This window comes from Zootoca vivipara, chromosome 2 (assembly GCF_965207765.1).
Source record: "Zootoca vivipara chromosome 2, rZooViv2.hap1.1, whole genome shotgun sequence".
Classification (NCBI taxonomy): Eukaryota; Metazoa; Chordata; class Lepidosauria; order Squamata; family Lacertidae; genus Zootoca; species Zootoca vivipara.
The window spans coordinates 113,863,912-113,886,159 of record NC_142584.1 but is presented as its reverse complement, the minus strand read 5'-3'; the positions used below and the strand labels follow the sequence as shown (position 1 = coordinate 113,886,159).

Here is a 22,248-nt window from a genome sequence, read left to right as displayed (position 1 = left end):
GTTGGTTGTACAGTCATACCTCAAGTTGCGTTCAGGTTACGGTTTCGCCGCATGCGCAAAAGCGCTAAATTGCGCACATGCGCAGATGCAGCACTTCAGCTTGCGCCAGTTCCGTGTTACAGACGGTCCTCCGGAACGGATCCCATCCGTAACACGAGGTTCCACTGTATGTTGCTTTGGGTTGCCTTGAGCAACATAAATTTAATTAATAATAACAACAGTAACTACAACTGTAGAGAGCCAGTGTGGCATAATGGTTAGAGCGACCAGGGTTCAAATCCCTACTCAGCCATGAAGCTCACTGGATGACCTTGGGCCAGTCGCTGCCTCTTGGCCTAACCTACTTCACAGGTCTAGTTACAGGTAGGTAGCCGTGTTGGTCTGGTGTAGTCAAAACAAAAACAAACAAACAAAAAAATTATTCCAGTAGCACCTTAGAGACCAACTAAGTTTGTCATTGGTATGAGCTTTCGTGTGCATGCACACTTCCTCAGATACTCTTAATCTCAGGGTCATGAGTTCGAGCCCCGCGTTGGGTGAAAGTTTCCTGCATTGCTGGGGGCTGGACTAGATGACCTTTGGGCGTACCTTCCAAATTCGATGATCATGGTGGTGGTGGTGATAAGGATGATAAGGAGCCCTCGATCCATGCATGTCTGTCCATGCAGTCCTAAAGAAGCTAGACTATCCTCCCCAAGGGCCAGAGCCTTTTAAGTGATGGCATTGACCTGGTCTTCAATTTAGCCTGGCCTTCAATTTAGCCTGATCTGTCATCCCTTTTCCCTTTCCTTTTTTAAGGAAGAAACCCTTCTGGGTCTCCACATAAAAATTTCCCCTGGTCTCCTTGCTGGACTTAGCAGGACTAACTTGGCCAGTTGCCCTGGTGATGCTATATTGATGTGTATTTTACGATGTTTTAAAGTTGTTTTAGGTTGATGTTTTATAGTTGTTGTTAGCCGCCCTGAGCCCGGTTCCTAAACCGGGAAGGGATAAAGAATAATAATAATAATAATAATAATAATAATAATAATAATAATAATAATAATAATAATAATAATCCCGGGGGCTGTAAGGACCCTCCTTGCTTGCAGGGGCTTCCTTTGGGTGCATTGGAGAAGCAGGCTCTGGATCTTGCCTGCTTGAATCCTGCACAGCCTGTGAGTGCTGGGAAGCGGGGAGGGGGCAGATCTGGGGTGGGTGAGGGGAGAGAAAGGGAGCCTGTCCTGCTGTAAGTGCCTGGAATAAATGGGGGGAGGGGTGCGCTCCCCCCTTGCAGGAGCCTGCCTTAAATTACATGCAGTGGAATAATAATAATAATAATAATAATAATAATAATAATAATAATAATAATAATAATAATAATAATAATGAAAAGCGAGTCCCCCAATGGGCGGCGAAAGCTGCGCATCCTCAGCACCGGCCACCCTAGGAGCCAGCCCGCGCGCGAAGAGTTAAAACGATAGAGCTGCAGCAGCGCCTCCGCCGCCGCCGCCGAGGAGAGGCGGACGAAGAACACTCTCTGCCCACCTCTTACCGTAGTTCAGGAGAGGGAGGCTGGGGACAGAGCGGAGGCCCCTCGCTGCTCCCTCGCCCTCCCAGCCCAGCCCCCCCCCCGGCCAGGGCTTCTTGCAGGGCGAGGGCATCTGCGCCCGGGAATCCGCTCCAGGAGGTGAGTTGTCAGGAGGGACCTGCTGGCTTTTCCAAGCCGCCTGGGCATCGCTCGGGGTTGTTGCATGCAAGGGAAGGGAGGGAAAGAGGGGAGGTGGGGGTGGGGGGGGGCGGAGAGGAGAGGAGCGCCCTTGACAGCTAGATCCAGGAAGGCAGATATCCCTGCCCCGCCCCGCCCCCCAAAGAGGTTTTTTTTTTTTGCAGTTCTGATCCTTTTAGAAAAGAGTGGGTGGGTGGGGAGGATGTGGCCTTTGCATTCCCGCACAAAAACCCTCTGCCGATTCTTGTTCCCCCGCACAAAACCTCACTGCCGATTCTTGTCCCCCCCCGGCCCCGCCCCCCGCACAAAACCTCCTCCTGCTTTCCCTGAGCGCCATCCATTTGCGAGGACGGGCCTGTGACCAGGCGGCAAGAGGCGGCCGCGCAGGTCTCTGCCTCGATGAGCTTGCAGTGCGACGGGGTAGGAGAGGGCAAAGGGCAGAGGCAGGAAATGGACAAATGGACAGGAAAGCAGCCTGGAAAAATGCATTTATTTATTAGATTGCAATGCCAGCTGCCCCTCCCCGCCAATTGGTTTGAGGTGGGAGCATTTACTGTATGGTTTCCCTGCCATTTTAGTCTCTGTGGAATCGTAGAATTGTAGAGTTGGAAGGGACCCCAAGGGTCATCTCGTCCAACCCCCTGAAACAACCCTGCGAGGTAGGTTAGGCTAACAGACTGTGACTGGCCCGAGGTCACCTGGTGAGTTTCATGGCCAGGCAAGGATTTGAACCCTGGTCTTCCAGGTTCTGGTCCAGTGCTCTAACTACAATGCCACCACTGGTTCTCTTTCAGCTACATGTGTTTAGGCTTGGTTACAGTAAGGCATAAGGACTAAGTCGGATGTTGTCCCCCTTTGTTGCCCCGCCCCTTTCTGGAAAGAGCCTTTCTCTACTCGAAAGGTCCTACAATTTCAGAGCAGCCTTAGACTGACTTCAGTCTTGTTATTGTTTCTCTTTTCCCAAACCTGGAATCCTGTGTTATTCTGATACATAAAAGCCAAAGGGCCATAGCTCAGTGGTAAAAGTTCTGCTTTGTGTACAGAAGATCACGGGTTCAGTCTCCAAGTGGAGCTGGGAGACATCCCTGCCTGAAACCCTGGAGAGCTGCTGCCAGTCTGGGTTGACAATATTGAACCAGATGGAACGGCGCCCCCATTCAGTAGTAAGGTACAGTAGTTCCTAAGTTTCCCGGCCACGTTCTCAGACCCAAAGAGGAAGCGAGCGAATATTCAGGATCTGTTTATGGTTGTTGCTGTTAATTATTATTTTTGTTATATTTATTGTTTAACATGACAACAGCATAGCCTGTGGTCTAATGACCCGCCTGAAAACTGGTGGGTTACGCCAGGGGGTGGCTCTCTATGACCTTGAGGGCTCTGCCCCAACCCTGCAACTTGGACTGTAAAATGACCCAGAAATAGCAAGTGTAGAAGGAACTGGTTTGGCCACATCTTTGGCCAGGACTTTTCTCCTGTGTGTGTTGATGGATGGTTATTGGCTAACCCTTCCCTTGAGAAAGATGGGGCTGTGACTCACCCTTTTGTCTTCTGCCTGGCGGGGTGGGGTGGGGTAGAGGTTGGTGGTGGTAGGAGTGGGTACCATACATTTAAAGCACATGACTTCCAACTTTGTGATTCTGTGGACAATTTGCAAATATCATTTGGTCTAGAGTGCAGCGGGTAGATTACTGACCGGTGTTCCGTTTAGATCTCCTATAAGCAGTGTTTTAAAACAGCCTGTTCATTTCCTGGCCCCGTCCAAAGGGCTCACTTTAGTGCTTAAAATTGTAAACAAGGGGCGAGGAGCCTTTGGCCCTCCGGTTGTTGCTGGAATACAACTTCTATCATCCCTAACTGTTGGCCTGGGGTTGATGGGAAATGGAGTCCAGCAACATCTGGAGGACAAAAGTTGATAGCTTTATTCTCCATGAATCCTCTTTCAAAGCCATCCAAGTTGGTGGTCATCACTGCCCTCCAGTGGGAGGGAGTTCCATAGTCCAAGTGTTTTTCTTTCCTCTGTCCCAAATCTTCCAACATTCATCTTCACTGGAAGACCAGATTAACCACCTCCATTCCTACAGACCCTCTTAGGTGTTAAGGTCAGCGGCAGAAGCCAAACAAACTAGGGGATGATGACCCGGGAGAGGGCTTTACTGTTCTGTCCCTAAACAGTGGAATTCAGAGGTTTGGCTGCCTCCTTCATTATGTAGTTTCCATTGTATGCTGCAGATGCACCTCTTTCCCCGGGTCTTTTTCGTGGAATTTGTGTGTGTGTGTGTGTGTGTATAATTATTATTATTATTAAATTTCCTGTTTTACCATTTAAAATAATAATTTTACATCCTTAAGATATCAATGACTTCCCTTTCCATTGGTTCATTTTACATATCATGAATCCCTGCATATTTTACAAAAACTATACCATTCAGTATTCCAGCATTGGAGCAATCAAAACTTTTTTACACTGTTGAATTTATCTTAACGCTGCCAGCGTTTTCAGCTGTACACAATTATTTCCCATATGTTCAATAAACGTTTCCCAATCTTCTCTAAACATATGTTCTTCTTCTTCTCTTATTCTATATGTTAAATCTGCAAGCTGCACATATTCTATCAATGTAAGTTGCCGTTCTTCTTTAGTTGGGACCTCACTCGTTTTCCATTTTGGGGCTAACAAAACACAGGCTGCAGTAGTGGCATACATAAATAATCTTTTCTGACACCTGGGAATTTCAGTCTGAATTATCCCCAACTGAAAGGACTCTGGGTTGTTTTTTTTGGGGGGGGAGTACTTTTGAACATTTTTTTCAATTCATTATGGATCATTCCCCAATACTCTTTTACCCTTTTACAAGTTCACCATGGAATCTTTCTGTTTTGGCTAATCAGTACTGTGCTACTTTTGTTTGGAATTGTTCTACTCGTTCTACTTGTTTTTATAATTGCATACACCATTTTACTTGCTTTTAATGGTATGGTTATGTTGTTGTAACCCCCCAGGACCTTACGGTGAAGGGTGGGAAAGGAATCTCAGACAGAGAGAGAGAGAGAGAAATATTATTCCCAATAGCATCTTTCATCTTCAAGGTTTTGGGTTATCATAGCTTTGCCTTCTGTTGCTGTGGCATAATTTGTATTTGAGAGGCATATTCAGTAAGCATCTAGGCAGATATTTTAGCACTTATGTGATAACACCCACCGTGTTTGCATGGAGAACCTACAAAGGACTCTGTAATGATAATAGCAATAATGTGACCAACACAATCATGAATCTGATATATTCTTTATGTTATGTCCTTTAGTGCTTACATGGTTTTGATGCTGATTCTGTTGAACTTCTGGTGGTATAATTTTCTTTAGGCACTTTTATTTATTATTTATTTCTTTATAATATTTATAGCCTGCCCTTCCTCTGTACGAATACCAGGGCGGGGAACGGAGCATAAAATAATAACAGCCAACCTCGTCCTGAAATGGACAACAGTGTGTACTAAAATACACCAAACAAAATAGGGCCAGCTGAAAAGAGTAAGTTAAACAAGCATCCACTTAACCTTAACTTGTTTAAACCCCAAAAACCTTAAACTTGATATGCTGTCAATTCAACCCATTTGATTAACGTTACTCCGTAAATGCATCAAGAGCAATTTTATAATTAATCCACCAAGGGAAGCATTTCAGGGCTACAATGCATTTTTTAAAATGCTGGTTTTTACCTTGTAAAATTTAAGATTTAAATTTGCCCCTTTAAGAGCTACAATGCTCCAACTTCTCCGGAGAAAAGGATTGTTTGTTAAACCACTTTGAGAGTTGTAGTTCTGTGAGGGGAATAGGCGTCTCCTGACAACTCTCAGCACCCCAAACAAACTACATCTCCCAGGATTCTTTGGGGGAAGCCAGGATTGTTTACTGCTTTAAATGTATGGCCCAGTTAATGTTTACTCAGAATTCAATCCCCCTGGGTTCAGTGGGGCTTACTCTAAGTATGTAAATCAGGGGTGTTGTGGTAAGCTGTGCCTTCGGATCCCAGACTCCAGCTCCCATCATCCCTGACCATTGGCTCTGCTCGCAGATGGGAGTTGGAGTCCGGCAACATCAAGAGGCCTCCTGGTTGGGGAAGGCCGATATATAGCACAAAGTCTGCTCAACTGTTAAAAAAATATGTCTGCAGACTGTGCATTTCGCTCTTCCTTTGCCTCCTCAAGTTGAGCTGTCGTGATTAAATTTCCTAACCAATTCCAGTGGCTCAGCTGACATCTCATCCGGGAGATGCACTCTGTCACGCGCCAGAAGGATTTCTAATAGAACTGCAACCCATATTTTTAGACATTTAACTTTGTTTATTTGTATTTACACCCAGTGCTATTTTTCTAGTCAAGGTGGGCAGGATTTGTACTTCTGTAGAAATTGGAGTTCTTGGTGAAGTCCAGAAATAAACAGTAAATTACAAGAACTCGGGCCCGGAGGAAGATGAATTTCAAGTAAGTCTTCAAAAGGTTTTATTTAAGTAATGATAAGATGAATTCAAATAGGAATCAATTCCAGTATGATAGTGAGGCAAATAAAGATAAATTCCAGTGAAAAAAAATCCCAGGACAAGGCCCTGTTTCGACAATTCTTCGCCACAGCTGTGGGGTGATATGATAGCCATGTTCAAATATATGAAAGGAGGAGGGAGAAAGATTGTTTTCTGCTGCTCCAGAGAAGCGGACACGGAGCAATGGATTCAAACTTCAAGAAAGAAGATTCCACCTAAACATTAGGAAGAACTTCCTGACAGTAAGAGCTGTTCGGCAGTGGAATTTGCTACCAAGGAGTGTGGTGGAGTCTCCTTCTTTGGAGGTCTTTAAGCAGAGGCTTGACAGGCACATGTCAAGAATGCTTTGATGGTGTTTCCTGCTTGGCAGGGGGTTGAACTGGATGGCCCTTGTGGTCTCTTCCAACTCTATGATTCTATGAAACCACAGAGTCTAGGGCTTGCTGATCAGAAGGTTGGCGGTTCGAATCCCTGCAACGGGGTGAGCTCCCATTGCTCGGTCCCAGATCCTGCCCACCTAGCAGTTCGAAAGCACGTCAAAGTGCAAGTAGATAAATAGGGACCGCTCCGGCGGGAAGGTAAACGGTGTTTCCGTGCACTGCTCTGGTTCGCCAGAAGCAGCTTTGTCATGCTGGCCACATGACATGCTGGCCACAAACGCCAGCTCCCTCGGCCTATAGAGCGAGTCGGACACGACTGGACCTGATGGTCAGGGGCCCCTTTACCTTTACCTTTAATCTTGGGCTACACCCCTTCTATGGTGTATGTATGAGGTTTCTGGGGGTGGTCTTGGACCCCTGGGCGGGCAATTTAAAATGTCTATATAAGGGCAGGAACACCTTTGTTCTGGGTCCTCCTCTCTCCTGTGTGTGAGGGGAGCACCCTGTTGCAACAGCTTTAATAAAGATCAGGCTTACAAGCTGCTTTGCTTCTCAATATTCTCTGGTTGGTCTCTGTTATTTTCTCCTACCGATAGAGAACCTACAAAAGGACTCTATATGGGCTCTTGGGTACCCCATAAGGGAAAAGGAACAGGGTTTTGTTTTTTTTTACTTATATCAATCCTGTTCTGAAGCAAGAAGCAGGTTTTCTTTGTTTTCAAGTGATTTATTTGTTGCTTTACTATCGAGGGTTCCTTGCCTTGCCCTTCACCACAAGGTCCCACAGAAAGGTTACAACAATACAATCCACGGTTATTAAAACACAATTAAATACTGCTCCAAGCAAAACACAGTACAGTTGATAGTTTCAATAAAAGAGGGTAAACTTGAGGCTTCGCAACAAAGGTGTTGGTTGGAATTGCACAATCTTGGTCAATAATGTCAGAAGAAACATTCTTACTGCAAACATTCTCCAGGAAATGGTGGTTAAATCATGCCGAAAATGTATTTAAAAAGCTCCCAAACTCAAAAGTTCATGTATGTAGCTTTTACTTTAAAAAAGCCCAACAATTTTGGTTCCCCTAAAAACACAACCCAAAAAAACTCATCAACTTTTGGGTTTTCCTTAATAAAGCTCAACAATTTCAGTGGTTTCCTTTAAAAAGTCTTTGAAATAAATATAATATAATAATTTATTATTTATACCCCGCCCATCTGGTTGGGTTTTCCCAGCCACTCTGGGCGGCTCCCAACCGAATATTAAAAACACAATACAGTTTTAAACATTAAAAACTTCCCTAAACAGGGCTGCCTTCAGATGTCTTTTAAAAGTAAAATAGTTGCTTATTTCCTTGACAACCCTATCAAGCGAGAGTGAAGCTGGGAAGCTTATTTTATGATGAGGCTTGTTCTCTCCATTTCCCCATAGGTCTTTTTAATTGAATAAACATGACATTTCCCCACAAAATATTCTACTGCCTCGATCATCAGGGTTCAAGAGATGGAAACTTAATCAATTAAAGGGTGGGTTAGACAGAAAAAGGTTCAAATTAATCTAACCAGTTAATTGACTGAATGTTGCTCCCTTCATTTCCACAGAGTGTTTATTTATTTTATTTATTTGACTATATTTATATCTTGCCTGCCCTCCAAGGAGCTCAATGTGGTGTAGACAGCCAGCTTCCCCACCTGCTTTTGGCCCTCGTGTGAGGTAGGTAAGGCTGAGGGCAATTGTGACTTGCCCAAGGTCTCCCAGCGAACTTCATGGCTGAGTGAAGATTTGAACCCGGGTCTCTCAGGACTTGACTGGCACTCTGCCAGGTACCTTCACCTGTCTCTCTGACACCCGTTTGTGTTTCCTTCCTTCAAGGAGAAAATGCCAGCTGCTTCCGTATGACCTGCATCTCTCCCGAGATGAACAACAAAAATTTGCCCCGTACGCCCTGCAGAACGGCCTGTTTCACCGTGATGTAACTGCAGGCCCCAAAGCCTAGGCCTTTCTTCTTCCGTGGCAGCCGAGGGCAGAAGGAGGAGAAAACATCTGTAGCGAGACAAAATGGCAGCCCAACAGAGAGACGCGTTGCCTCTGGACCTGCAGTTCCGGGCTGGGCTCGAACGAGGGGCAAATTTAGCCCTGAAAATGGAAGACGCGGAGCCGGTGGGCTTGAAGCAAGAGGTGGAATTGGAGGGGCAGGGTGCAAGCCCCAGTGCCGCCCAGTTGGGGTCCGACAGGCAAGGCCTGAGATGGAGAGGACCGCAACACATCAAGCAAGAACCAGAGGATGGGATGTCGTCGCAGCAGTGGGAGGCACAATGGCAGGAGTTTCTGGGGGGCGTGCAGTCTCCTCGCTCGGGATGGGGGCCCCCACAGCTTCCGGGCACCACCTCATGGGGGGACATGAAGGCACCCGCGGCACATTTTGACGGGGGAGCCACAAGCAGCCACCGGCCCACGGAAGGGCACTTTGTCCCCCTGCCACCCAGCTTTGATGGGACGGGGCCGCCGGCCAGCCGAGATCAGAGGAAAGTGAAGGAGGAGATGGAGAGCAGCGAAGACCCCTCAGGCGCTGAGACGGACCGCCAGCACTTCCGGCAGTTCCACTACCAGGAGGCCGAGGGCCCCCGCGAGGTCTGCAGCCGCCTCTGGGACCTCTGCCAGCAGTGGCTGAAGCCCGAGAGGCGCACCAAGGAGCAGATCCTGGAGCTTCTAGTGCTGGAGCAGTTTCTGACTGTCCTCCCCCCGGAGATGGAGGGCTGGGTCAAGGAATGCCACCCTCACAATTGCGCCCAGGCGGTGGCCCTGGCGGAGGATTTCCTGCAGAGGCACCAGGAGGAGGGCAGGCAGGACCAGAAGGTGAGAAGATCTGCTTCCAGATGTGGGGCCACATCTGCACAATACATTCAAAGCACCCTTATACCACTTGAATCATTGTGGCTTTCTCCAGAAACACCCTGGGAACTGTAGTTTGTTAAGGGTGCTAAGAGCTGTTAGGTGATCCTATTCCCCTCACAGAGCTACAGTTCTCAAAGTTCTCTGGGGAAAAGGATTAAACCACTCTGGGAATTGTTGTTGTTGTTGTTGTTTTGTGTGTGTCTCCTAACAACTCTCAGCACCCTTAAGAAACTGCGGTTGTTGCTTTCTATTTTAAAGCACAGGGTGAAAACTTTCCGTTTTAACTCAGTCTCTTGGTTTGAAAGGTTTTTTTAGTATTTGTGGCCTCTTTTAGCGGGGTACGATCTGTAAGACCTGTCTTTTTAATTGTGCAGATATGGGTTTTTAAGGTTTGGTTGTGTTTTATCATAATTGATGTTAGCATTTCTATTGTGCCTGTAAGTCACTGAGCCATTTCCACGAGTAAAGCGGCTAAATGACAACAACAAACAAACTACAGTTATCCTTTGGGGGAAGCCATGACCGCTAAAGTGCAGTCTTGTGTCAGAAGCAGGACCACCCTAAGACATTTTGCTGCCCAAAGTCAAATCAAAATTTATTAAACGGTCATAGACCAAATTAGCTCATACAGCTATTCAACAAAAGATAACACAGAAAGAAACAGAGGACAATTCCAATACAAATTAGGCCATAACAACACTTTAAAATTAAAGGACATAGATAAAATTAGATATTCGCATTCAATTTAAAAATAATAGGTAAATTGTTAACAAATGGCTTAGAGTTAGCTGTGGGCCTCAAGGTGACCATGGTTTCTGATTGTACTAAATTTATCGTTGTAATGAGAACAAAAAGGGATTGTGAAGATGTCTGAAATGATCTCTCCAAACTGAGTGAATGGGCAGTAAAATGGCAAATGCAATTCAGTGCAAACAATATATACACATTGGGCCAAACAGTATTATTATTATTTCTTCTTCTTCTTCTTCTTCTTCTTCTTCTTCTTCTTCTTCTTCTTCTTCTTCTTCTTCTTCTTCTTCTTCTTCTTCTTCTTCTTCTTCCAATTTATTACCTGCCCCTCTCCTTAAGGTCCCAGGGTTGCTTAACAAATAAGACACAACAATAATATTAAAAGACAATGTTGCACAACATTAGAAACCATTTAAAGCATCTTAAAATTACAAAAGGGGGGAGGTTACTGACTGGGAACTGACCAGGAACAAAACCTTGAGGTCACAGTAAATAGCTCAATGAAGTGTGTGGCAGCTATGGAGAAAGGCAATTTCCATGTAAGGTATCATTAGGAGAAATTGAAAATGAAAATGCCGCTCTCATAACACTGTTAAACAAATCTGTGGCGTGACCACATTTGGAATACTGTACTGTATACAGTTCTGGTCCCCTCACCTCAAAAAGGATATTGCAGGTCCAAAATAGGGCAACTGAAATGGTGAAAGCAATGGAGGAAAGAAGATTTTGAGGAAAGAGTCTAACATTTGGGGTTTTGGGGCTAGGAGAAAAGGTGACAAAGAGGTGACATAGTAAAGGTGTGAAAAATTCATGGTGTGAAAAATGTGGGTGGGGAGACTTGTAGCACTAGAAGAATGGATGAAGCATGAAGTTGAATGTCTGAAGATTCATTGCAGGCAAAAGAAAGTCCTTCTTCACACAGTGAATTTGCTGCCACAAGAGGCAGCGATGGCCTGGGAATAATTTTGCCACTTGCTCGTTGAGGCACTCTCCCCCCCATCTGGGCTCCATCTGAGGAGGAGGGTGGGGTATAAATTCACTAAATAATAACGATCTTGACAAAGCAAAATAAAATGCTGCTGCTGTTTTCAGGGCCCAGGGATGTTTCACGTGGTGACCGTAAATTTCCCCGACGCTGAGCATGCGGCAAGCAGGAGCGCAGAAAGGCAGCTTGGGAGGCCTGTCAAGGAGGAAGTCGAAGAAGATGGCCGCTCTGTGGGTAAGGGATTCTCCTGACCAAGGAGCTTTCCTTAGAGCAAGGTGACTCACCTGTAGCCTATCGGATGCTGCAGGGGCTGATTGGAGTTGGAGTCCCGGAATGAGGAACCCAATGTCTTCCAGGCATTGTTGGACTACAGCTTCCGTAATCCCTGGCCATCTGAAGTGCCACTGTTAAGTCATTCATGCCGTGTAGATTTGTAGAGTCGGAAGAGTCCTCAAGGCCCATCTAGTCCAACCTCTTGCGATGCAGGAATCTTTTGCACAACATGGGACTCAAACCCATGACTCCGGGATTAAGAGTCTCAGGCAGCTGCATCTGTGTGTGTCAAAACTCAGGAGTCTTGAGATCTGGTTTATACCAAACGTGCGGGTGGGTTGTATGTTTATTTTGGAGCAAACACTTCGAGCCACAGAGGGGTTCAGATGAGCACACTTTTCTCATTTGTACTTCGTTCATGCCTGTCGGGGATTAGCCCTGCCCAGACCTTGACCCTTAAGAAGAAGCAGATCTCCACACTGCCATGAGAAACCATTGGATTTAGACCTCACTGCACCCAGTGATGGACACTGGGGTCTCAAATTTCAGCAGTGCCCAAATTCAGTGCTCTCCTAAAAGGGTATCAGGGCTTAGTGAGCGGGGAGAGTCTGTGGCAGAGAGAAGCCCAGAATCAGAGGCAGAAGCTGAACTGGAGGAAGAGGGAGGCCAAGAAGCAGTGACAGGCCAGGCTGGTGGAGGGTCACAGGTGTCTCCCCCTCCTGCTGCAAAAAGCTTCCCTTCCCCCTGGTCTCCCAGAACCAGGGGAGGCATGAAGCAGGGGGAGCAAAGGCAGGCACGCAGGCACAGTCTCCAATTGCTTAGAGAAAACCCTGCAGGTGGCACTGTGGTCTAAACCACTGAGCCTCTTGGGCTTCCCGATTAGAAGGTCGGCGGTTCAAATGGGTGAGCTCTTGCTTCCCTGTACCAGCTTCTACCCACCTAGGAGTTTGAAAGCATGCTAGTGCAAGTAGATAAATAGGTACTACTCCGGCGGGAAGGTAAACAGCATTTCCATGCGCTCTGGCTTCCATCACAATGTTCCATTGTGCCAGAAGCGGTTTAGTCATGCTGGCCACATGACCCAGAAAGCTGTCTGTGGACAAACGCTGGCTCCCTCAGGCTGAAAGCGAGATGATCTTTGCACCCCATAGTTGCCTTTGACTGAACTTAACTGAACTTATCCCCAGTGTGATTTACTGCTGACTCGCTCCTGTCAGACCCATGGGGGACATCTAGTCCAATCCCCTACGATGCCTGCTTTCCGCAGGGGTACACAAACCTAACTTGTGTTCTCTTTTTTTCTTCCAACAGATGATGGGCATATAAACGAGAATGAGGCGAACAGGTGGAAAACCCCTCCGGGAGCGGAATCGCACGGGCTCTCGGCAGACGGGGTGGAAGCCAGCCATTTCCGTGAGATGGAAGAGAGCTACAAGGGTCAGAGTGGGCCCAAGGGGCCACATGAGAATGGCCCGGAAGGGGCCACCGTGGAAGAAAGCCCCCCAGGAGAGAAGCAGTCGCTGTGCTCCAACTGCGGAGGGAGTTTCAACCCCAGCTCGGGGTTCCTCGGGCCGGAGGGCTTCCCGCCGGGTGCCAACCCCTACAAGTGCTCTGTGTGCGAGAAGAGCTTCTGCCAGGTGGCAAAGCTCATCGCCCACGAGCGCCTGCACACAGGTGACTGGCCCTACAAGTGCTCGTTCTGCGGGAAGAGCTTCAACCGCAGCTCGGATGTCTCCCGGCACGAGAGGATCCACACGGGCGAGAAGCCCTTCAAGTGCGCCACGTGCGAGAAGTGCTTCAGCCAGAGGTCCAAGCTGATCGTGCACGAACGCTTCCATACGGGCGACAAGCCCCACACGTGCTCCTACTGTGGCCGGAGCTTCCACCAGAGGTCGGACCTGGTGAAGCACGAGAGGATCCACACGGGGGAGAAGCCCTACAAGTGTACCGACTGTGGTGGCAGCTTCCACCGCAGCTCGGACCTGGTCAAGCACAAGTGGATCCACACGGGCGAGAGGCCCTACAAGTGCTCCACGTGCGAGAAGAGCTTCCGCCAGCGCTCCGCCCTCCTCTACCACGAAAGGACGCACACGGGGGAGAAGCCCTACACCTGCACCGCCTGTGGCAAGGGCTTCAGCTGCAAGGCGCACCTCGTGCTCCACAAACGGACCCACACCGGGGAGAAGCCCTACAAGTGCAACTTCTGCGGGAAGAGCTTCACCACCAGCTCGTACTTCGTGAAGCACCAGAGGATGCACTTAGGGCAGGAGGCTTTGCCCGTGCTCTGAGCTGCTCTCGGAAGACTTCCCCGGAGCAGAAGCGCACGATCGGCAGGAGGAACATCGTGGGACGTGTCTCTCATTGGGGCTGTACCAAGGATCAGGCCGCAGTTGGGAAGCTTCGTCTTTGAATGCTCCCACTGTACTATTGTTTTTTAAGACCGTCACCCTGTGCGTAGAAAGCTAGCATCTCAGGGCCTTTCCCCTGACATGCTAGGTTTCTTACGTGCAAGATTTGAGAGAGAGAGAGACAGAGAGGAGCAGTCAAGCATTTCGTCCTCTACCTGTAGTCGGAAATGGTGCAGGCCAGCTGCTGGTTGTGAAGATTGGATTTTATGTTTGCGAGAGGCGAGAGATTATTTGAGGGTAGGCTGGGGCGGGGAGCAAGGGAGGAACCGCCGAAGCCTCGCCGCTTGTGGAAAAAATAGCCGCATTTGCTTTCCTGAGGAGCAGAGAATAAAGCACATGCCTCATTGAGCAGACTTGTTTTATAAAGATGGTGGAGAGAGGGAGGAACACTACTCAATTCTCCCATGATATGAGGTTCAGTTTCAAAGTATGATCCGTTAGCAAAGTATGATCTGTTAAGTCAACACCACCAAGCAAGACGGAGGAAGTGTAAAGCAGAACCCTAATAAATTATTTGCTGAGCACCTAAAAGCCTAGGCAGTGTACAGAACGCAGAAGAGGCCCTGCCCCAAGCAGGCATGCAATCTTATGTAGGCAGAACAAACACTACTCTATACCAAAACGAACATTCAGATTGGAAGGACAGAAAGAAAAGGAGGACCCTGGAATTAAAACCTTACTTTAAAGGCAATCAGGACTGGCAAAAAAAAGGAGACACTTCACGCAGGAAATAGTGAACTTGTAACGGAACCAGCTGTCGAAAAGAGGTGCTGACGGCAGCTGACGGCTTATGTGGCTTTTTTAAAAAAAAAATGAAACAAGATCAGATGGATTCATGGAGGTCGTCTGCCGATGAATGTGAAACGCAGAGCCTCCATTTTCAGTTGCAGTTTACCAGATGCTGGAAACAAACCCCTGGGGGTGGGGAGGTGGTGTTTCTGCTTTCCCAAGCGGCTTGGTGAGCTTCCCAAAGATGCCAAATGGGTTTCTTAGGGACTGATCTGGAAATGAGTCCAAAAGGTTTAACACTCAGGACTTGGTGCCAAGGTTCCTTCTGGGCTTGGTGAGCCCTGTTCTTAAGGGAGAGTTGCAACCTGTAAACGTGTAAATAAGGTGTTGGTGTCTGCCCCTTTTCCTGCAGCTCAGAAGCAAAAGGCAGCGCTTGTTCGCTTCCCGGAATGTCCAATTGGCCTCTTCGGGGAACAGGACTCTGGGAGAGATGGGCCCTTTGGTCTGAGCTGACGAGCTTCTTCTTCTGCTCTGGCTAGAGAGAAATTTGGGGGGGCGAGAGGGCTGTTGTTGGCCATGAGCCTCCAGGTCCAAAAGCAGTCTACCTCTAAAAACTAGCAGTTGCGGGGTGGGAGGGGAACAGCGAGGAAAGGCTGCTGCTTCTGGTCTTCCCAAAGGCACTTGTTTGGCCACAGCAGGACTGGATGGATTTTTGGCGTAATCCAACAGGGCTCTTAAGTTTTCTCCCGCCTGGTGTTGGACGCACAGTTCCGAGTGCTTGTCCCCTACATTACGGGCTGTGTCGGGGTAAGGAACCTTTTCCAGCCTGCTGGTGGGCAAGGCTGGAAGCAAGCGAGGCCGGAGCAAGCGAGGCCGGAGCGTCAAATCCACAATTTTTCCTTTGTACAATAGGCTAGTTTCTCCACACCTTCACAGACCCTTCTCTTGCTCCCTGTCCAGAGGCAGTTTGGGGATCATGTTCCCTGTCCAGCAGAAACTCTCCAGAAGGGTGTGGAGTCATGCTGGTGTTGGTTTAGAGCAGGCATCCCCAAACTTCGGCCCTCCAGATGTTTTGGACTACAATTCCCATCTTCCCTGACCACTGGTCCTGTTAGCTAGGGATCATGGGAGTTGTAGGCCAAAACATCTGGAGGGCGGCAGTTTGGGGGTGCCTGCTCTAAACCAGGCATCCCCAAACTGCGGCCCTCCAGATGTTTTGGCCTACAACTCCCATGATCCCTAGCTAACAGGTCCAGTGGTAGGGGAAGATGGGAATTGTAGTACAAAACATCTGGAGGGCCAAAGTTTGGAGATGTCTGGTTTAGAGAGACTGCCAAGGGTCACATAATGAGGCCTAAAGGTAAAGGTAAAGGGACCCCTGACCATTAGGTCCAGTTGTGACCGACTGTGGGGTTGCGCACTCATCTCGCATTATTGGCCGAGGGAGCCGGCGTATAGCTTCCAGGTCATGTGGCCAGCATGACAAAGCAGCTTCTGGCAAACCAGAGCAGCACACGGAAACGCCGTTTACCTTCCCGCTGTAGCGGTTCCTATTTATCTACTTGCATTTTGACCTGCTTTCGAACTGCTAGGTTGGCAGGAGCTGGGACCAAGCAACGGGAGCTCACCCCGTCACAGGGATTCGAACCGCCGACCTTCTGATCAGCAAGCCCTAGGCTCAGTGATTTAACCCACAGCGCCACCTGGGTCCTAAGGGGCCACATTTATCCCCCTTTCCCTGCACTCAGCCTCCTGTTTGTCATCCCTGAGATATGGGACTTGGCCCCCAAATCCTAAAAGGGAGGTGAGGTTTTCCTATCTGAGCCACACCGTACATTAGGAGAACATAGCTTCCTCCCCCCCAAAAAAAAAAAATCTTGGGAACTAGTTTGTTAAGGGTGCTGAGAATTATAGCTTCGTTAGTGGTAAACTACCGTTCCAAGGATTTGGGATGGGGGCCCTGCTGTGTGCTTTAAAGTCTAGTATGGTTGTGGCCTTGATCTCGGCTTGCAAAGGTTCTGCCACTGTTTACTCTGGGGGAGAGTCCTTTTACAGTGCAATCCTACACCATGTCTACTCAGAAGTAAGTCTCAGGCCCCAGCTGCATCATACATTGGAGACTCTGTGATGCCACTTTTAATCAGTTCGGGATTTCCCCCAAGATATCCTGGGGATTGTAGTTCATTAAGGGTGCTAAGAGTTATGGCGGTCAATGGATTGAGGTTAAATCCGGACAAGACAGAAGTACTGTTTTGGGGGGACAGGAGGCGGGCAGGTGTGGGCGACTCCTTGGTCCTGAACAGGGTAACTGTGCCCCTGAAGGACACAGCCTGGGAGTCATTTTGGACTCACAGATGTCCATGGAGGCGCAGGTCAGTTCTGTACCAAGGGCAGCTGTCTACCAGCTCCATCTTGTACGCAGGCTGAGACCCTACCTGCCCGCAGACTGTCTCGCTAGAGTGGTACATGCTCTGGTTATCTCCCTCTTGGACTACTGCAATGTGCCATACGTGGGGCTACCTTTGAAGGAAACTGCAACTAATCCAGAATGCGGCAGCTAGACTGGTGACAGGGAGTGGCCACCGAGACCATATAACACCGGTCTTGAAAGGCCTACATTGGCTCCCAGTATGTTTCCAAGCACAATTCAAAGTGTTGGTGCTGACCTTGAAAGCCCTAAACGGCCTCGGCCCCAGTATACCTGAAGGAGCGTCTCCACCCCCATCAGCCCAGACACTGAGGTCCAGCGCTGAGGGCCTTCTGGCGGTTCCCTCACTGCGAGAAGTGAGGTTACAGGGAACCAGGCAGAGGGCCTTCTCGGTAGTGGCGTCTGCCCTGTGGAACTATTTACGTGTGGAAATAAACAACTATCTAAGACATATGAAAGCAGCCCTGTATAATGGAGTTTTTAATGTTTGGTGTTTTACTGTGCCTGGTGTTTGCTGAAAGCTGCCCAGAGTGGCATATAAATTATAAATTCTAATTATTATTAGGAGACACACCCATACCCTCACACTATCCCCCTCACAGAGCAACAATTCCCGGAGTGGTTTCACAATTGGTCCCTCTTCCTAGGGAACTCGGGATAGTGGGGTCTTCCGACAATTCTCAGCAACCTTAACAAACTACATTTCCCATGATTCTTTGGGGGAAGCCATGACTGCCCCAGGCGGCATGATACTGCGTTCAGTATACAGTGGTATCTCGGTTTAAGAACAGCTTAGTTTATGAACAGCTTGGATTAAGAACGCTGCAAACCCAGAAGTAGGGGTTTTGGTTTGTGAACTTTGCCTTGGAAGCAGAACATGTTCCGCTTCCTGTTGAGTGTGTTCCATTTGTAAATTGAGTCCCCTGCTGCTATGGGAAAGCACGCCTTGGTTTAAGAACGCTTTTGGTTTAAGAACGGACTTCCGGAACGGATTAAGTTCGTAACCAAGGTACCACTGTATAGGGCAGATGGCACCTGAGTCTCCAGGCTGCCGGTTCTTAACACTAAACATGTATACGCATCATAGCATTGCTCCGAAAAGTCATTTCATGTGATGCTAAATGCCTTTCGTTTGCCGAATTGTCTATTTAAAATGCCACGGTAGGTGGGTGATGTGTTGTCTAAACGGAATATGTATATGTCTTTCTATTTTGTTTAGTTTTTTCTTTGCAAATATGCATGGGCAAAATTTTTTTTACTGTCCTTGTGGTTTGGGATGCTATGTTTATATGCCTGTATATAGTATATGCTTGTGCACTTATGTATGCCTTGACGGACTCCGTATGTGTTAAATCGTCAACAATGCCATTCAGGTACCCATTATAACTTAACCTGCGGCTATGCAACTCTAGAAATTTCATTTGCAGTGTTACCTATTCCACCACACCCCTGACTTTGCCAAAGAACTCTTTGCCTTACTCCAGCTTTTACAACTTGTCTGCAAAAGTTACTAGTCCTCATCAGAGGAAGAAAGAATAAACTGTCCAAGCAGACCTGTGTTAGCCATGAAGTACCAATGGCCTAGATTGTGGGGTTTGGGGGGATATCTCCATAGCTGCCAAGTCCGGGTCGTAAAGATCCGGGATCGGCAGCGCGCATGACCGGAAGTTGCATAACGCAACTTCCGGTGGCGCTTCGCCCTTCTATGGGCATCAGAAAATGGCGGCGCCAGCGTCGCTTCCGCGCATGACCGGAAACACGTAAAAGCGACTTCCGGCGCCGACGCCGCCATTTTCTGATGCCCATAGAAGGGCGAAGCGCCACCGGAAGTCGCGTCACGCAACTTCCGGTCATGCGCGGAAGCGACTTCCGGCGCCGGCGTCACCATTTTCTGGTGCCCATAGAAGGGCAAAGCGGCACCAGAAAAATGGCCGCCGGGAAGAAGCGAATTTAAGGGAGAATGCCGGGATTTATCGCCAAACGGGATATCGCCGGGAAACAGTAAGAAAAAAGGGGTTTTCCCGGCGGATACGGGATACTTGGCAGCTATGTATCTCTTCTAATTTTACAAAAGCTTCCCAGTCTATTTGCCCCAGGCAAGTAGTTATTTCTTTATCCTTCCTAAGTTTACACCCAGGAACCATTTTCTGGCTTCTAAAATTTATTTATGTGCAATGCATGAATACCTCTGTAGATTTTCTGCATCTTTTGGGCGTGTGTGTCTCTGTGTGTTTTATTTTATTTTATCAGCTGGTCCCCGTAAAGTCCCTTGATGCCCATGTTTAATGGATATCCATGAATGCTTCTTTCCAGGAGAGAAAATTTGGACCTTTTCCTGTTCTTGCTTTGATAACAATGCTTTATATTGCATTGCCTTCTTAACCAAACTGATGCCGTCTAGTTTGCACCGAGAGATTCCGTTTTGAGGTTGTGAAGTTCTGTTTACAAAAGGAGGCCTCGATTTGTGGGAAGGGATCAGCCATTGCTTCTCCAAGCCTTAAGTCATTTTCTGTTCGATTTCCGGCGGGTCGAATCCAGGCAGACAATGGCACGAGAGCTGCCACACACCTGTTGTCCGGCTGATCTTCCTGACCTTTATTATTAATCTCACTTCCCCACCCCCAGAAAGAAAAATATATGCTTGATGTTACTCCAAATCTGCATGATTAATTAAGCCATTGAACTCACGGGAGGGGAGGGATTTTATTGGGATTGACTAAATTCCATGGGGCTATGATGCCACATGTGCACCTGTCATGGATGCTTTCGCTGAGATTCCTGCCTTGCAGGGGGTTGGACTAGATGATCCTTGGGAGTCCCTTCCAATTCTCTGAATCTATGATTCCAGGCGTATACCCAGCTGGAGTTTATGGACCTTAAGCGATGGTGTTTTGGGAACGTTTGGGATTCTTTGTCTGGCTCTTATATGGCGGGACTTTGTCTGTGAAACGCATGCTTTCCGACTCGAGTGGTAAATTACACTCAAACGATCCGATACCCTGCCGTCTCTGGCTGGGAACAACCGAAGGCAGTGCTAGCTAGTGGTTTCAGTGTTGATGATTATCGTCTTGTCTGCCAGTTGTGTGTGCCTGATATGCTGTATTTCTTAAATAAATATTCTTTTGATTTCATAATGCTATAGTGTTTTTGTCCTGTGTGTTCAGGGGCTCTGCCCCAGGTCTCTCTCTAAGAAGAGTACTAGAGCCATCTGCTACATTTACCTCTCACCTTTCCTCCAATGAGTTCTAGGTGGTGTACATCATTCTCCTCCCCATTTTGTCCTCACAACAACAACCCTGTTAGGTAGGTTAGGCTTCCCGTTGAGATGTGAAAGGCGCCCAATCTCTGCACTTTCTGGAGACAATTGTTGCTCCAACAGGCTGGATTAATGGCTTTTTACCACAAGGGTCCACCTGTTAGGGTTTTAAATGTATTTGCTGTTCTTGTGATTTAAAACAAGTTTTCAATTGTGTGTAAATTGCCTTGAAATTGTGGTTTAGTGAGGCAATTCATAAATCAATGGAAATTATAATGACGGTTCTCTTGGCAGGGGGAGCCACAGATTCCTGTAGCCCAGATACTTCCAGCGGATCCCGAACTTTTTTGGGGGGGGCATTGCCCCTGCGCCCCCTACCCTACCCTATAAAAAACATTATTCAGAACACTACGGTGGACCTGCTGATCTTGGAGCAGTTCCTGGCCATCCTTCCTCCTGAGCTGCAAAGCTGGGTCAGGGAAGAGGATCCAGAGAGCTGCGCCCAAGCCGTGGCCCTGGCAGAGGATTTCCTGACCAGCCGTAGGAAAGCTGAGACATGGAAGTGGCAGGTCAGAGCGCTTAATGCAGGGAGAGGCAATTGCTCCAGTGACTTCCAGATTGGGTTGTTGCCATGTGCTGTGCATGGGGCAGCCCTCGAAGATGACTAGCAGCCAGATCCCTGGGTAGGGTTCCCGCTGGTACTCCTAGAACCCCTAAAACAGCTGCATTGGCTGCAAGGATATTTATGGGCTTAATTTAAGGTGCTCATGCTAGTGTTTAAAGCAGTGCTTCTCAAAGTGGGCGGGGGCATTACATGGGGGGGCGCTAAGAGGCAAGGTGCGGCAGGGGGGCGGGGCTGGTGGTGGAAAGGACTACCAGACTTGGAAAAGCTGGCATCACTGGAACAAGTTCATCAGTTTTGTTGCACTCATTAAACTAGGATAGTTTCAATTGGAATTTGAATAAATGTGCAATTCAGGAGTTTTCTTCACGGAAACGGAATCAAGTCCTGCTTGATAAATCAAAACTCCTGTCCATTTAGGGCAGAGGCAGATTATCTCCAATTCAAAAATGACAAGGAAGCTTGTTATAGGAATTCTAAGGTGACACACACACACACACACACACATATTATTAATAACTGTACAAGGCAAACACATACCGTACATAAGTATATAAACCACGTGTCTGAAATAGTGCAGAAGAACAATCCTGAAGCCATTTTGACTCCCAAATTGACCTCAAATGTTTCTCCGCTGCAAGGAGGAAGGAAAATGGAAAACCTCCCCATTGTCTCTTTGCCCAGGTAATGCAATCAGTGACCATTATCAGGTATCCTGGCAGACTGGATTTCTGCTGTAGACTGCCCCTTCAGTGATGTATCCCCCAGGGTGTGGGGGTGGACTTGAGCTACAGGGTGGCAATTTCAAAAGTCTATATACCGTAAGGGCTTGCATACCAATGTTCTGGGTTCCTCCTCCCTCCTGCGTGGGGGTGGGGTGTGAGCACCCTGTTGCAACAGTTTATAAAGATCATGCTGACTAGCTGTTTTGCTTCTCAATATTCTCTGGTTGGCCTCTGTTGTTTTTCTCCTACCGATAGTGAACCTACATAAGGACTCTACGGGCTCTAGGGTACTCCATAAGGGGAAAGGAGCAGTTTTTTTCCTATCACAAAGTCTATGAATGAAAATGTTACAATATGAATACCACAACTTACTAGGGGTGTGTGTTTGTGTGTAATCAAAAGCATGGGAAGCTGCTACTTGAGAAAACATTCACCAAATGCAAAGACCTGGGGACATTTTTTTTTTTAAGATCACGTGGTCTCTGAGTTTCTGAGTCATTTCCAGGAAGGGAAACACCCAGTGACTAAAAACTGAGAAAGTGAAACTTAACTCG

General features: G+C 47.8%; 1 protein-coding gene across 3 annotated transcripts; it reads left to right on the top strand.

Annotated features, from left to right (window-relative positions):
* Positions 1-1,479: 1,479 nt before the first annotated feature.
* LOC118081210 (uncharacterized) lies at positions 1,480-20,225 on the top strand. 3 transcript variants are annotated; one of them, XM_088663890.1, is made up of 5 exons: positions 1,496-1,669; positions 2,752-2,876; positions 8,496-9,479; positions 11,361-11,487; positions 12,838-20,225. In XM_088663890.1, the coding sequence occupies exons 3-5, from the start codon at positions 8,682-8,684 to the stop codon at positions 13,812-13,814; spliced, it is 1,902 nt and encodes a 633-aa protein (XP_088520016.1). In that variant the 5' UTR covers positions 1,496-1,669; positions 2,752-2,876; positions 8,496-8,681; the 3' UTR covers positions 13,815-20,225. The 3 variants fall into 3 exon arrangements, with proteins under 3 accessions (XP_088520015.1, XP_088520016.1, XP_088520014.1); XM_088663889.1 differs by lacking the exon at positions 2,752-2,876 and having other exon boundaries at positions 1,480-1,669; XM_088663888.1 differs by lacking the exons at positions 1,496-1,669; positions 2,752-2,876 and adding an exon at positions 6,796-8,336.
* Positions 20,226-22,248: the final 2,023 nt, after the last annotated feature.